Source organism: Cetorhinus maximus, chromosome 4 (assembly GCF_964194155.1).
Source record: "Cetorhinus maximus chromosome 4, sCetMax3.hap1.1, whole genome shotgun sequence".
In the NCBI taxonomy this organism is placed as follows: domain Eukaryota; kingdom Metazoa; phylum Chordata; class Chondrichthyes; order Lamniformes; family Cetorhinidae; genus Cetorhinus; species Cetorhinus maximus.
Window position 1 is genome coordinate 81181583 of NC_135882.1, and position 16222 is coordinate 81197804.

Below are 16222 nucleotides of genomic sequence, written 5' to 3' on the forward strand. Positions count from 1 at the left end.
CCCTCTGCGGTAAATAATTTCACAGATTGACAACCCTCAGAGAGAAAACTCCTCTTCATCCCTGTTTTAAATGGGCACCCCTTTTACTCTGAGATTATGCCCTCTGGTCCTAGGTCCTAGACTCTCCCACAAGGAGAAACAACCTCTTGGCATCTATCCTTTCAAGGCCCCTGAGAATCTTGTATGTTTCAATAAGGTCACCTCTCATTCTTCTAAACTCCAATGAGTACAGGCTCAACCTCTCCACATAAGAAAATCCCTCCATACCCAGGATCAGCCTGGTGAACCTTCTCTGGACTGCCTCCAATGCCATTATATCTTTCCTTAGATAAGGGAACCAAAACTGTTCACAGTATTCTAGGTGTGGTCTAACTAGTGCAATGTATAGTTTTAGCAAGACTTCCCTTTTCTTATACTCCATTCCCTTTGAAATAAAGGGCAACATTCCATTTGCCTTCCCTTTTACCTGCTGAACTTGTATGTTTCCTTTTTTGGGATTCATGCACTAGGACTCCCAAATCCCTCTGTGCTGCAGCCTTCTGCAGTCTTTCTCCATGTAAATAATATTCAGCTCCCCTGTTCTTCCTGCCAAAATGCATAACCTCAATGTTCCCACATTATATTCCATCTGCCACTTTTTTGCCCACTCACTTAACCTGTCTATATCCCTCTGTAGACTCCTTGTGTCATCCTCACCACCTGCCTTCCCACCTATTTTCCCACATCTCATTAATGAATTTTTTTTTAAAGTGAACAGGACTTGGTGTAAGTAAGGCTACAGGCAGCAAAGTTTTGAATGATCTCATAGGATAGAACATGGAAGGAGCTTGTGGGAATAATCAAGTCAAGCGGTAATTAAGCAAGGGTGAAGGTTTCAGCAGCAATGATCAGAGGCAGGGTGAAGACAGGCAGTGTTATGGAGGAGGAAATAGCTGGTCTTAATGATGGTGTGCATATGTGATTGGAATATATATATTCAAGGCTGAGTTGGACGGATTTCTGTCCAGCAAGGGAGTTGAGTGTTACTGGGAGGCAGGCGGGAAAGTGGAGTTAAGGCCTCAATCCGATCAACAATGATCTTATTGAATGGAAGAGCAAGTTCAAGGGGCGTAATGGCCTTCTGCTTCTATTTCTTATATCCTGCTCTTCTGAAGCTCACCTTTGGGTTAAATATGGCACCAACATTGTGAACAACCTCAGGCCAGATAAAGGAATGGCATCAGTGGCTAAGGAATTGAGTATAGCGGGGACTGAAGGCAATGGCTTCAGTCCTCCCAATATTTAGTTGGAGGAAATGTCTGCTCGTCCAGTATTGGGTGCTGGGGAAAGAGTGATAATTTAGCCACAGTGTTGGTAGTGAATGTCGTCTATGTACATGTGAAAGCTTGTGTTTTCAGATGGTGTTGCTGAGAAGCAGCATGTAGATAAGAAATTGGAGGGGGCCAAGGATAGACCTTTGGGGTACACCAGCGCTAATGATGTGAAAGCGGGAAGAAAAGCCATTGCAGGTGATATTCTGACTACAACTAGATAAGAATGGAACCAGGCAAGTGCATCCCAACTAGCTGGGTGAGCGTCATTGGAGGAGTATGGTGTGGTCAACCATGTCAAAGGCTGCAGGCAAGCAGAGAAGGATGAGGAAGGTTAGTTTACCTTTGTCATAGTCACATGCAGTTTGCTGGTAGTGGTAAAGATTGTTTAAACAAAGTATATGATCAAAATTCTGAATTAAGTAGCCCATTGGGGGAAAACATATCAAATTTACATTTGGACATAAAATTTGTTTTTTTCATATATAATTGGATAGAAAATTGTTTGGGTAAGATTAAATTTACTACAAGTACAGGTGCACTGTTTATTTTTTAGCAACTGACTATGCCTTTTGGTAATCAGATAAATAAGCACTTAAAGCACCTGCCTTCAGTTATAATTTGAATGTGAAACTAAAGAAAACTATTTGTCAAGTGTTGCATGTTTCACGCATTCATAGAAATAAGGATGACGCAAGAAAAACTGCTGTTGGCAATTGCACCCTTGGCGAGGCTGGTTAACACTCTAGAAATCACTAGGAATGCTGTTTAAGGAGTCTAACATACTGGTCTATATGACACAAAATATTGCACAACTTTTGCAAACATTTATGGTGATTTTATCTCTCATTTGGTAGCTGCATTTGGAGATTTGTTGTGAAGCGTGTATTGCTTAAAAATGATGTTGGATTGCCCAGAAATGTGTGTTTAGTGTTCCTCACACATTAGTTTTCAATTCAGACTGAGGAAATTGAAACCTTCAATCAATGTACTTGATTAGAATTGTAGTCATAACCCATATTACATAGTTAGAATTTCAGTTAAATGTTGAGTCTTTAAATTTTTGATTACATTATAGAGTTACATAACATTATTATTATTTATCAATATTTGTGCAGGTATGTCTAAAATTATGACCTGACAAACAGTATATTTTAAATGTCATGGAGGCAACTGTTCAGAAGCTAAAACATTTTTGTATTCAACTGTCTAACATTCAGATTGTTTATTTAAATTCTACTTAGTGGTTTCAATGATCATTTATAACTAAATATTTTGTAACCAAAAATACTTTTTTAAAAAAAAAGTAAGATCATTTAGGATTGCCAAGGTTAACAATATTATCAACAGTACATAATTTAGGTATTAATCTACTTGGATTGTGATGCCTCTTTCTGGAATGTGGAGTATTTTGTTTTGATGGGGAACTATTTTGGTGGATTGGCAATGGTGGATCAAATAATTGCTTCTGCAAAGTCTTATAAATAATTATGTTTAAAAATAGAATTCTGAACTTTATTGCAAACATATTTACTTTAGAGTAAGCTGCTTTTTGTTTAATTGTTTTGTTTAGTCACAAGAGACTACTGACTTCACCTGCTGGTCAAGAAGTTTTTTTGGTGATGAAAGTTTGTCCAGTACCTTGAGTAGCCTGGAGGATAAAGCAACTGAAATTTGTACCAAGGAGCAGCTCCAGGGGACAAGCACACCTGTGCAGCAGGCATCCCTCAACCGTTTTCTTGCACAGGAGGAGAATTCAGTCCTCAATACACTACATTCAATTCCTGATTTTGCTAAGACATTTGAATTAATTGAAGCAGTAAGTTTGTCACTTCCTATAATTGTCGTCACCTAATATGAAATTGATTTCTCTACCATATAATAATGGTACTTAACAATGGTTTGTGCACTTTTAATACTTGTTTTAATTTACCATTTCCATATGTATTATGCAAAGTTTGTTTATCTTGTGTAGAAATTTTTGTTTCCATCTGTAAATTTGTAGTTTGCCTGCAGTAAAAATGGCACAGTCCCCACTTCAAAACCTTTATTTAAAATTTCTGTATTTTCAGTAGTTTTTTTATTCATTATTTTTATTTGTTTTCAATAATGCTTTTCTGGCGGCTGGATTATTTTCTTGTGATTGGATTCTTTTTCTTTACCTTGAATTTTCTTGGATTTTCTTTCTTTCCATAATATTCCAGGATCAATCATATAGCACAGATCAGGATCACGGATCTTGAATTAGACATAATAACCCAGAGAAGGCTCAGTATTGTATCATTGCCAATGCTTACTGCTATATGCCTTCCTGTTATGTCAGTGACAATCTCGTCAATAGGAGCGAGGTTTTGCAAGGTGACAGGACCTCTTGTGCTGGTTGTTGTGTGCAAACTCCTCTAGCAACAAGAGTGGACATGGGTTATTTTGTGCACTAGGCAAGGGGTTTCAACCCTATAATGAGCCAGCTCCTCCTAGTATAGATAATGACAGGAAGAAGCAGCATGTGTGACCAACCAGAGGTATTTTTGAGGGCAGTAGCAACAGCTTTTGAGTGAAGAAGGCAAGAGATGAGGGACAACTTCTCTTCTAACTAATGGAAAACTAGAGGAAGTAGGGAAGGGGAAGTTGATTACATTGAGGCACAGGTAGGGGCCTGTGGGGCTGTGCAGAAAGAATAAAATGTGAAGGGGAATTTGCTGTAGTACTCTTGGTGAGATAGTTAAGTTTCCCACTGCGCAGCTATCAAGTCCTGGACAAAATTCTGCTCGCATTCACACATTTTGCCACCTTTTGCCATTATCTATTTACACCTGTGAGAGGATGAGGTCCTTTTCCTGCCATGACCTTTCTCCACCACTATTTCTAAAATTATTCTTTATTTCAGGCATCTTCCTGCATCTCTGCAGTATTGCTTAACTGGCCTAGCACAAAATGCCATCTGCTGTTTAAGCTGCTGTAAAATCTTAAGAACCTGTAGCAGTGCCCGATTTCCCACCGTCTAATTGCTGAGCAGCTTACGGGAGTCAATTTCAGTGCTGTTGGCTTGCCTGCCACGTGCAATTGACAAGCAACTTGAGAAATTCACTCATCTGATTCTCTTGCTCTCCTACCTCCTGCCAGTTTTATGTTGAAAGGTTTAAATTAACCCTAATGTAAGAAAATTATGAAACATTATGAGGCAAACTGAAATACAAATTGAACCAATTACAGTAAGTGTGAGAGAGGCACTCATTTTTAATTTAAAGTAGGTAAACTGGCTATTACGGCAATAATTTCAAATAAAGGTGTAACTTGTTACCGTATAAACTACAATTAAATATTTGACATCTTTTTAAAAAAAAATGAAGTACTTGCTTATTTGTGCTTCTATTTTTCTTTAAAGGTTTTATTGTGTGTAATCAATTGTACGTGGAACTGAAGATTCTGAATTTGGATATTTATCACCAACAGACCTCTATCTTCAATAATAATGTAGAACTAAACAACTACTGTAACCATAACAATAGAATATGATGACATCAATCTACTTGTATTCAAATTGCAACAACCTTCTTCCTCCCTCTCTCTCTTATGCACCAATAAAAGGACTTGTGTGATCTAGAAAATTTATTTAAGAATGCTAACTAAAAAAGGTTGTGTATCCTGCATTATTATTTGACGACCAGACTGCTGTGTCTAAATGTGAATTAAAATGAAACCTTTTATTATGGATTTTGTTGTTTGAGTGTAACTAGCTTTTTCCTTCTTCTCAGGATTCTGTAGTGTGGAATGAGCTAACCAACTTTGACTTCTCTGAAATCAATGAAAAGACACCTGCTAAACAGACTCCAGCTAAATTTGAACGTTTGCAGCGCAGAGGTGGAATAGGTTATCGCTTTGATGGCCATGCCATTTCAGATCTGAGCAGAAGTACTTGCAGCAACAGCAGTGGGCAGGGTGAACTCATCCCTATAACGTCCCCTATCGTTGCCAAGTTCAGTACACCGCCAACTATTTTAAGGAGGAAAAAGAGACTTCGGCTTGGCCCGTCTCCATCCAGTGACTGTAACAGTGTTTCCTTCATGGACAATAGCACGACGAGCCCAAAAAGTACTCCAGTAAAAACACTGCCATTTTCTCCTTCTCAGGTAGAACTCTCAGAACTAATGTAAAAAGCAGACATCACTGTTTACATTTAGAATCTTTTGTCATTTTAGTTTTTAGCATTATTTAAATTTTCTGTTTAGATGTGGTTTAACTTAGTACAGAAAAAAATGTAAGTGTAGCATATTTAAACTAGATTTAACTGACTTATTTTAAACAACTAACAATTGTACAAGATTGCTTTAAGATTAGGAAGCAACTAGCCAAATAAGTAGGAAAGAATTTCATACATGCAGTTAATTTATGAATAGGTTGCTGCCTAGGGCAGTAAATGTTTGATCTTTAGAATCATTCATAAGGAACTAGATGTATATTGTAGGACAGAAGCTTAAGATGGAAATGGGTTTGCGGCTTTTGACTACAACATTATTTCAAGAAGCTGATGGGCTAGATATCCTTTTTTTATTTGAAGGGTGTTTTTATTGTAGTTGAAAAGCAAATTTCTGAAAATAATCACAGTAGGTGTGTCAGCATGTGTAACGAGTACAGGTCAGTTGACACTTCAAGTGTAAACCCTGTGTCGAAAACAGTTGTGATGAGTTTTTAACCTAGATGATTAACCAGTATTTTATAGATGCTGACACACTTGCTGAGTACTTCCAGCATTCTGTTTTATATTTGATTTTTATGTCATTTTGTCATGATTGCAGTTGTTTGTGGATATTAGAAAATCACAAAAATTCAGCACTAAAATTTTTTTTTATATTTTATTTTCCTGCCCTGAAACCCCAGTTTTTTAATATCTGCTCTGGCAATGATCACCTGAACCTTGATAATACAGCACTTACTTCAACTCCAGTCTGTGGACAAAAAGTTCTGGTCACAACTCCGTTACGGAAAGACCAAACACCGAGAGTTCAAAAAGAAAATGCAGGGTGAGTAGCTATGGGTCTTCCCTCCTCCAGATAGGCATGTAATATTTGGAAAAAATTACTTCTGAAAGCTTTTGTGCTTCCCCATCTCTACATCAAACAGCCTTTTATGTGGCAGAATTTTCCCGTTGACGTGTGGGACCGGGCCCCGCACGTCCACGTGTAAAATGACACGTGGTGACGTCAGGTGAGCGTCCTGATGCCATAGCGATATTTTGCTGGTCGGGTGCACGATGTCCGACGCACGCCTGCCATTAATTAACGGGCCACTTAAGGCCCTTGACTAACTAGTCGATTTTTCGGCTCTTGTGCGATCTTCGGGTCGGTGCAATGGGCAGGCAACTAGGACACATTTGTATTAACCTCATCCATGGATGGGACAAGAGGGCTCACTGGGGTCACGAGTGTGCACAGTCAAGTATTTATTTTTTGAAAGTTTTTGAAACTTGCCTGTGTGTACTTCAAAACGCATACCAGCTGCTTTCTCTGGACTCTTAACCTTCAGGTCAGCACTCTGCAGCGAGGAATCTTTTCTGGGCCTGCAGGTTTCTGGAAGCCTTCCCTTAGCCTGGGAATGGGAGCTGAACTCTCCACTGGAGGCACCTCCTCTGAGGAGGAAGGGAGGGCTACAAGGGGGAGGAGGCCAGGAGTGCAGAGTCAGCCTCCAGGGGAGCCACCTTTGGGAGGACAGGCGCAGGCACAAGGGACGCAGGGCCAAGAGGTAATCCAAGGCGGAAGGGGCTGCAGTAGACGCCACTATCCTGCTGCCAGGGTATACAGGCGGCAAAGCAGCTACCTCAGTATGTCTGAGGTGCAGTGCCGAAGGAGGCTCCATTTCTCAAGGGAGACAGTCAACTATATCTGTCAGATGATTGGGCCTGAGATCTCCACTAACTGTGTGGGTGGACACCCCATGCCAGTGGCTCTGAAGGTCACAGCTGCCCTCCACTTCTATGCCTCTGGCTCCTTCCAGGGGTCGGTGGGTGATCTTTGCGGTGTCTTCCAACCAGCTGTCCACACTTGTGTCAAGCAGGTTACATATGCTCTGCTCAGGCGTGCATTGATCTTCATCCACTTCCTTTGGGACCAAGCAAGCCAGACAGCAAGCCAGAGGCTTCGCGACGATTGCTGGCTTCCCCCGCGTCCAGGGTGCAATAGACTGCACACATGTGGCCATCAAGGCACCAGCAGGTGAGCCCGGTGCCTTCATCAACAGGAAGGGCTTCCACTCCCATGAATATGCAGATAGTGTGTGATCACAGGATGCTGATTCTACAAGTCTGTGCAAGGTACCCAGGCAGCTCCCATGGCGCCTACATCCTCTGACACTCCCATGTGTCGGGGCTCTTCAGTGCTCCAGCCCGGCTTGATGGATGGCTGCTGGGTGACGAGGGCTACCCCCTCAGAAGGTGGCCCATGACGCCTCTCCGCCAACCAAGAACAGAAGCTGAGCAGCGGTACAATAGGAGCCAGGCCTCCATGAGGGCTGTGGTGGAGAGAACCGTCGGTCGTCTTGAGATGTGCTTCTGATGTCTGGACCGCTCAGGAAAGGAGGCGATGCAGTGGACGATGAAGATGTCGACGCAGTGGCTGCGGCTGCACACAATGAGTCCAGCAGTAAGGATGAGCATGCACAGGGAATTGCTGAGGAGGTAGATGCTGACCCGGGCGTACTCCAGGGAGGCAGGGACACCCGGAAGGCTTTAATCCAACGAACCTTCAGCTAGCGCACCACCGATGGACCACCAGGGCAAGCCTGGGCTGTAGGCTCGATACTGAACACCTAAGTGCAAAATCTGCCAGGTTAAGAACAGTAACTAAGGACCTTTTTAATAAAGCTGAATGCCCAACAAAGCACTCATTACAGTTTTGGAAACCATACACGTGCAGAAGAAAAGAGGCAGCCTCAGCCATGGTGACATATCTGAATTTAATATGTCAGGCAAACCAGCTTATTCCAAAAAAGACAATAGTGTTACAAACCAGGACAATCATAAGGTCCTCATCTTGGGCCAACACAAAAGCATCAGTGAAAAACCCATGGTGTGCCTAAGGTGCCTTATGTTTTCGTTTCCAGGTGCTGCGTCTTGGTCCTACCCCATTGCTCGGAGTGGCATCTGAGACAGCCTGCTGACTCTGCTGTCCTGTTGGCCTCGATGACCTTGGCGGTCGTCCTCTGGCTCGTGGAGCATGCTGGCCCCGCCCGGGAGGGAGCTGCCAGTTCCACAACTGGCCATATCCCCAGTCATCGCAGCCTCACCGGATGCTACAGTCACTGAGAGAGGGGCGGAGAGCTGCTGCCCTCATCCGGAGTGCCCTGATAGGTGCCCGCTGAGACGCCAGGCAGCTGCTGTGCCGACGTGAGGTCGCTTCGGACCTCCCTGCTCACCGTGGATGGATGGGCACCGAGCTGGGAAAGTTGATGCCTAGACCATCTCCCACACTGGCACTGACCAACTGAGGTCAATGCTGGTGTGAGGGCATCCTGGCACCCGCTGGAAGCCATGACGGGTCTCCTAGAGTAGCCCCTCCACGAGAGACGCCATTCTCTCCATGAGGACGCATGGTGCTCGGACATGTGGCTCATTGCTTCCTCAATCGTCCACGTAGACTCCTCCACCATGGAGACGAAGCCAAGCATAGCCTCATGTATCTCCCCCAGGTGCTCCCGCGCACCTGGCCGCATTTCCTGCACCTGCTGCGTCATTGACGACTCCAGAGGCATATCATCAGGCACCGACTGAGCATGTGCCTGATGCCCTGCAGCTGACTGCTGGCACCATGGGTACTCTATCTCTGCCAGCTCCTCCAGCGACTGTGAAGTGCCCTCACCACTGCCCCAGGGCACTAGCCGATGTTCGAAATCCCACCGAGGTGCTAGTATCCGCGCTGGTGCCTGCCTCGTAAAAATGGTGTGATGCTGGTGAGACTTCAGGCCCCTCAGGTGTGAGAGGGGGCATCTGCTGCTCCTCCTCCTGGCCCTGCTCCGATGATGCTGAAAGGAAGAACAAGGACAGTGGATCAGTTAACGTGGAGACAATGTCAACGTGATTCCCTGGATCATTATGCCCTCACCCTTCCATAACCAATGGTCAAGCCATATTGTAAAATTAAATCAATTAACATTCAGCAGTGCTATGGCTGTTGGGAAAACAATGCTGACCTCACTGTTGGGCATAAATACCTGGCCATGGCACCCCAGCCTCACTGACATCAGTGGACCTGGGCGCATGGCGCCTCTCCAGATCCAGGGCCTCCTGCTCCCACCAGCTAAGAATGGCGATCTGCGCCTGGCCGCTGCCAGTCCTCACACGCTCTGCTGTGTTATGAGCATTCTTCTGTAAATAGGAGGCGAGCATTGATTAGTGCAAATTACACACGGACTCGCTTTGCACACAGCCCACCCCAACCAGAGTGAGAATATCAGGGCTCCAGTGCCGCCTCACCCCGCTGCTGCCAAACACTCACAAAGATGCTAGGCCTGTTCCGTGCACCCCCCCCCCCCCCAAACTTGGCCACATGCTGCCTACATCACATTAGGCACCACACGGTATATCCCTCCATAGCAAGGAGGCGCAAGCACGTGGAGTGCAGAGTGCAGCAGATGGTTCGTTGCCATGCCACCTTGAAGCTCTCCTCCCAGTATGTCATCACCCTGGCTTGGACATGTTCTGGAGTTCAAACACAGCGCCTCGGTGCAGCTCCTCCAGGTTGCCCCCAAACCAGTCATGTGGAACTTAGTGTAACACATGCTGCAGGGGCAATACATATCTCTTCATCACCCTCTCAGGCTGACCTCAGCATGGACAGTATCTGCTTGCCCACTCAGCAAAGGACAATGCTGTCAATGATTCAATGCAGTCACTACACTCCGACTTGGGGAGGGGTGGGGGTGGGCAGCAGTGGGGTAAGCCGACCTGGGTTAAATGACCAATGCCACCATGGTACTCACCCTGCAACAAGTCGTTGAAGCGTTTGCGCCACTGGATCCAGGTGCATTGCACCACATCGCGGGTGATCGCCGCCTCCTCCCAGGCACATTTTGTGATGTGGGGAGGCTTCCTCCTCACATCCTGGGGAACCAGCACCTCCCGCCATCAGGCAGTAAGGCAGTCATCCGATAAATGAGGGGCACGCTGGCCCCCCGCCCTACCTTCTGGCCTGTCCTCTGCCCTACCCTCCAGCCTAGCCTGCTCCACTGGCCTACCCTCTGGACTGGCCTGCTCACCAGAAACCCTCTGGTGAGCCCTTCCACTTGCCATTGTGAGCAGCTTTGCAAAGGCTGCCAGCGCTTCATTTAAGGCGCTGGGCCACCATTGGACCCGGCGGACAGTGCATTCCCGCCGCTGCTCGCCTGCTCCTGCTATCCTCAGGAGTTGCGCATTATGCTGGCTGGGCCTTAATTGGCCCGCCCACGTAAAATGGCGGCGCGGACCCGATCACTGGCGACGATCGGGGTTCCCCTCTTCCCCCCGCCACCGGCCAACCAGAAAATGCGGCCCATAAAATCTTACGTTCCCAATATGCAATCTTCAGATTACTAACCATACAACATTTAGAACACATGGGTAATATTCGAGGAGCTTGTTGCTATCATGTGATTCTGTAAAAGCTTTTATTTTAATCAAATAGTCTCTGGATGGGAATGGCTTGAAAAGTTGATTGACCTAATTGCATTCAGGGTTTTCTTGTGTATTTTTGGCAAGTGGATCCAAATTCAGATCACAATTTTTATATTTGCAGTTGAACTTTTTATCTGTTTGATTCTCCCTACCCTGCTGAAGATAAAGAACTGGCTTCTCTTCTGAATCTGTCTGTTTTTTGATATGGATTTGGAGCAGTCAACTCAACAAAGTTAAATGTCTTCTTCAAGCCTACTGCCTCAAATCTGCCACTGAAAAGTACCAGGATTCCCCTTCATTTAAAAAAATCACCAATTCCCTTAAGACCTGCCACAAGCCAACTTGGTCATATTTAAACAGAGGTATAGGTAAGCCTTGTGCCTCATCCCTCTCTATTTCCACGATAAATAATGATCACCACTATTATTAGTGGTAAGAGTTGCTGCAAGCTCCCCCTGAGGTGGATACAACACTGGAGAGCCATTTTGTGTGCTATTTTTGAAGGTTAAATAGTGACCTCTTTTAATACTTCAGGATTGACTCAGGAGTTTTGCTACTCCCTTTACATAGCTCTGCTTAAGGCACTGTTTTGCACTATAGTCATGAATTTCTCAATAGGAATACCTTTGTTTTGATATGGACAGAAATATAAAGGGTTAGATTGGAGGCTCTTGGAGTCAGACATCACTAAAGACATCTCTAACTGCATGTGTAGACATTAACTCACCAGAGATTACAGATCAAGAATGCCTTACTTATGTGCAGTGTTCCCTTTTGCGGGCGGACAAAAAAAATTTAAAGCAGCCAAACATGTAACTAGAATTGCCTGTGCGACCCAATAAACATTGGAGAGAATGTTGCTTGTGCATCCCACAGAAGGGTGCACAAGAAAGAAAGAAAGTGGAACAGGATAGAAAACTGCCAGAACAAAAGTAGCATGACTAATGGCCCATAAGTTTGAATAAATAAACATTCATTCACCAAATAAAGTAAGCACATCTGCCTGTTCTCCCCATTCTCAAGTTCTTCACTTTTCCATACTTCTGCCAAGGTTCTTCATAAGACAGAAGTATTTCAACACCCAAAAGTTGCAAATTCATTTATGAGCACACTTACTTTCAAGTCTATATGGCCGAGCTGTCTTTAAACAAAATTAGTAAGAAAATAACAACAAAATCTATCATCCCTTTCTATAACTACTACTTGAAACTCGAATTACCCATTTTACTAGTTAACTAACTTACTCTAGTTTCTGATCTATTCTACAAAGTGCTCCCTGAGTGAAATGAGGTTGACGCTGGTAGCTGGATGACATGGGATCCTTGGAGAACAAAAGTTTATTTCTTCATGGGGGGAGATGGGTAACTGCTGAACCATTGGGAACTGCTTTTGGCAATCTGGTGCTTTTTAGTACCTTTGGGACGGTCTTCACCTGAACCATGCTGGGACTAGTGTTTTGACGGGTTGAATAACTAGGGCTTATAGTGTAGAGGACTTTAAACTAAATAGTGGGGGCAAGAGATCAAGTTTACGAGGATGTGATAAATTAAAGAGTGAGGAGAAGGCAGAATAGATGAGGGGGAACCAGTGGATGTGGTGTATTTGGATTTTCAGAAGGCTTTCGATAAGGTTCCACACAAGAGGTCAGTAAGCAAAATTAGAGCATGTAGGATTGGGGTAATGTACTGGTATGGATTAAGAATTGGTTAATGGACAGAAAACAGTAGGAATAAATGAATCACTCTCAGGATGGCAGGCTGTGACTAGTGCCCAAGATCAGTGCTTGGGCTATTCACAATCAAAATAAATGATTTGAATGTGGGGATCAAATGTGATATTTTCAAGTTTGTTGATGAGACAAAACCTGGTGGGAATGTGTTGTGAGGAGGATGTTAAGAGGCTTCAAGGAGATTTAGACAAGCTGAGTGAGTGGGCAAGAACATGGCAGATGGCACACAATGTGGAAAAATGTGAAGTTATAACATGGGAAAAATGGAAATGCAGAGTATCTCTTAAATGGGGAGAGATTGGGAAGCGTTGATGTCCAAAGAGACCTGGGTGTTCTTGTTCATATGTCACTGAAAGTTAACATGTAGGTTCCACAAGCAATTAAGAAGGCAAATGCTATGTTAGCCTTTATTGCAAGGGGATTTGAGTACAGGATTAAGGAAGCTTTGTTGCAGTTGTATAGAGCCTTGCTGAGATTAAACCGGGAGAATTGTGTACAGTTTTGGCCCCCTTGCCTAAGAAAGGATATACTTGCCATAGAAGGTTCACCAGAATGAATGCTGGAATTGTCCTTTGAGGAGACTGGGCCTGAGACTGGCCAGCTGGAGAGCAGAGGGAAAAAGAGAATCTGGAGGTAGTAACTACCACGTACAAGAGCGAGCGAAAATAGGACCTGGAGACAGTAACCATCACCTAGAAGAGCTATCCAATCCAGTCCGGTTTGTGGGTTCAAGCGGAGCGACCGTGTTCGGAGAGAAATCAAAGTGTTTTATAAAAGGAAAATATGTGATTGGCTGGTGAATATTTTGCTTGTTTACCTTCAAAACTTATGTAATTTATTGGTAATAATAGGGTTTTGTTAGTTGTAGTAAGGTTTGCTAGCAGTAGTCAAAGTTATTGGAGTAGCAGTGTTTATTAATTATTAATTAAGAATAAATTAATTAACACACAAAGATGGCAGGGCAGGTGATGTGTTGCGACTGCAGAATGTGGGATTTCCAGGACACTGGGGTGATCCAGGGCAAACGCATCTGCAAAGTGTCTGTGGCTAGAGGAGCTGGAGGCCAAGTTGCAGATGCTGTGATGCATCAGGGAGGGGGAAAGTTACCTGGACACTTAGTAGCAGGAGGTGGTCACACCCCTTAGGGTGAGGTCATCTGATTTGGTCAGGGACAGGAGGATGTGACTGCGAGTGAGGCAGGTATGGGGACCCAGAAGGTAGAAGTGGAAGAGCCCAGCCTTTGCAATTGTCCAGCAGATTCAAGGTTCTTGCAGCCTGTATGAATGAAAGTTGTGGCTTCAGGGTGGATGAGCAAATTGACCGTGGTACAGGAAGGGGGATTTAATAGGAATGTAGTAGTGGTTGGGGACCGTATAGTCAAGGGGATAGACACAATTCTGTGCAGCTGAGAGTGAGAATCCAGACCGCTGTGTTGCCTGCCATTGCCAAAGTTCAGGACATCTGCTCTGAACTGGAGAGGAAGTTGCAGTTGGAAGGGGTGGATCCAATGGCCACATAGGTATTAAAGTCGTAGGTAGAAGTAGGAAAGAAGTTCTGCTGAGGCAGTATGAGCACCTGGGGGCTAAATTAAAAAGCAGGACCTCAAAGATGATAATCCCTGAATTCCTACCTGAGCCACAAGCAAATTGGCATTGGGTAAATCAGTGCATGGCTCAAGGATTTGAGAGGGGGATTTGGGTTTCGATTCATGGGGCACTGTCACCACTACTGGGTAAAGTGGGAGCTGTATGATTGGGATGGTCTTCGCCTGAACCGTGCTGGGACGAGTGTTTTGGCGAGTTGTATACCTAGAGTAGTAAAGAGGGCTTTAAACTAAGTAGTGGTGGCAAGTTTGGGAAGATGTGATAAATTAAATAAAGAAAACAAGGCAATAAAGCAAGGCAAGGAATAAGGGAAATTATCAGTGTGGCAGGAATGGACAGAGTGTAAAAACCTAAGAGTGTACCAGTAGATAAGGCTAGAGGTTACAAAATAAGTAAAAAGAGAGAACTAAAGACTCTATCTGAATGTACTTAGCATTCATAACAGATGACTTGACAGCAGAAATAGAAATTAATATGTATGATCTGATAGCCATTAGATACATGGCTGCAGGATGACAAAGACTGGGAGCTGAATATTCAAGGGTACATGACATTCAGGAAGGACAGGAAGCTAGGAAAAAGTGGAGGAGTGGCTCTGTTAATTAAGGATGACATTGGTACAATACAGAAAGGTGACCTTAGTTCTGGAGATGAAGATATAGAATCAGTTTGGGTAGAGATGAGAAGTCACTTGTGGGACTCATTTATAGGCCCCCTAACAGAACTACGCAGTAAAATGGGGTATACAGGAAAAGACACTGGAGGCTTGTGAGGAAAGTACGGCAGTAAGCAGCATAAGTGATTTTAATCTACATATAGATTGGACAAATTACATTGTCAAAGGTAGACTGGATGATGCGTTCATAGTGCTTTTGGAATAATTTCTTAGAGTAGCACATTCTAGCACCAACCAGAGAGCAGGCTATACTTAACCTGGTAATGTGCAATGAGACGGGATGAATTAATTACCTCAGTGAAGGTGCCCCTAGGTGGTATAATAGTGATCATAATGTGATTGAATTTCACATTCAGTTTGAGGGAGGGAGGAGTGGATCTAAGACTAGCGTATTATTAAACTTAAGGGCAATTATGGGGGCATGAAGACAGCTGGCTAAAGTGAACTGGGAAAGTGGGTTAAGGGATAGGTCAGTAGAGATGCAATGGTAGACATTTAAGGCGGTATTTCAGAATACTCAAAAGATACATTCCAGTGAGAAAGAAAGATTGTATGAGAAGGATGCATCATTTGTAGTTAAATGAGGAAGACAAAGATATAATCAAATTGAAAGAAAAAGCACTAAGATCCGCAAAAATGAGTGGCAGGTCAGAAGATTGCTATTCTTTATATTCTACCCAAAGAATGACTAAGATTAATATGGAAGGAGAAATTAGAATGAGAGAGAAAACTAGCTAGAAATATAAAAACAGTGTCTGCATGTATTTAAGAAGGAAAAAAGTAAGTAAAGTGAGGATTTGGCCTCTTAGAGAGTGAGAATGAGGAATTAATAATGGAAAATAGGGAAGTGGCAGATAAATTGAAAATAAATTTTGCATCTGTCTTCACTGTAGAGGATACAAATAACATCCCAGAAATAATTGTGAATCAGGAAGTGAAAGGGAGGGATGAACTGGAAGACAATTATAATCACCAGGGAAAGGGTACTGAGAAAATTATTAGAACTAAAAGCTGACGTGTCTCCAGGTCCTGATGGACTTCATCCGAGAGCCTTAAAAGCAATGGCTGCTAGGATTTTCCAAAATTCCCCAGATTCTGGAAAGGTCCCATCAGATTGGAAAATAGCGAATGTGACTGCTCTATTCAAGAAAGGAAGGAGATGGAAAGCAGGAAGCTACAGGCCAGTCATCTGTTATGTAGAAAATCTCAATGCAATCAAGCAGAGGCAGCATGGTTTCGTGAAAGGGAAATCAAGTTTGACTA

General features: G+C 43.8%; 1 protein-coding gene across 5 annotated transcripts in view; it reads left to right on the forward strand.

The window, feature by feature from the left end:
• mybl1 (v-myb avian myeloblastosis viral oncogene homolog-like 1) overlaps positions 1 to 16222 on the forward strand; it is a 153238-nt gene that overhangs the window by 84497 nt on the left and 52519 nt on the right. For all 5 annotated transcript variants that reach the window (XM_078540399.1, XM_078540403.1, XM_078540398.1 and 2 more), the window contains 3 exons: positions 2884 to 3129; positions 5066 to 5440; positions 6189 to 6331. In XM_078540399.1, the coding sequence (XP_078396525.1) occupies positions 2884 to 3129; positions 5066 to 5440; positions 6189 to 6331 (764 nt within the window). The remainder of the gene's footprint in view (positions 1 to 2883; positions 3130 to 5065; positions 5441 to 6188; positions 6332 to 16222) is intronic.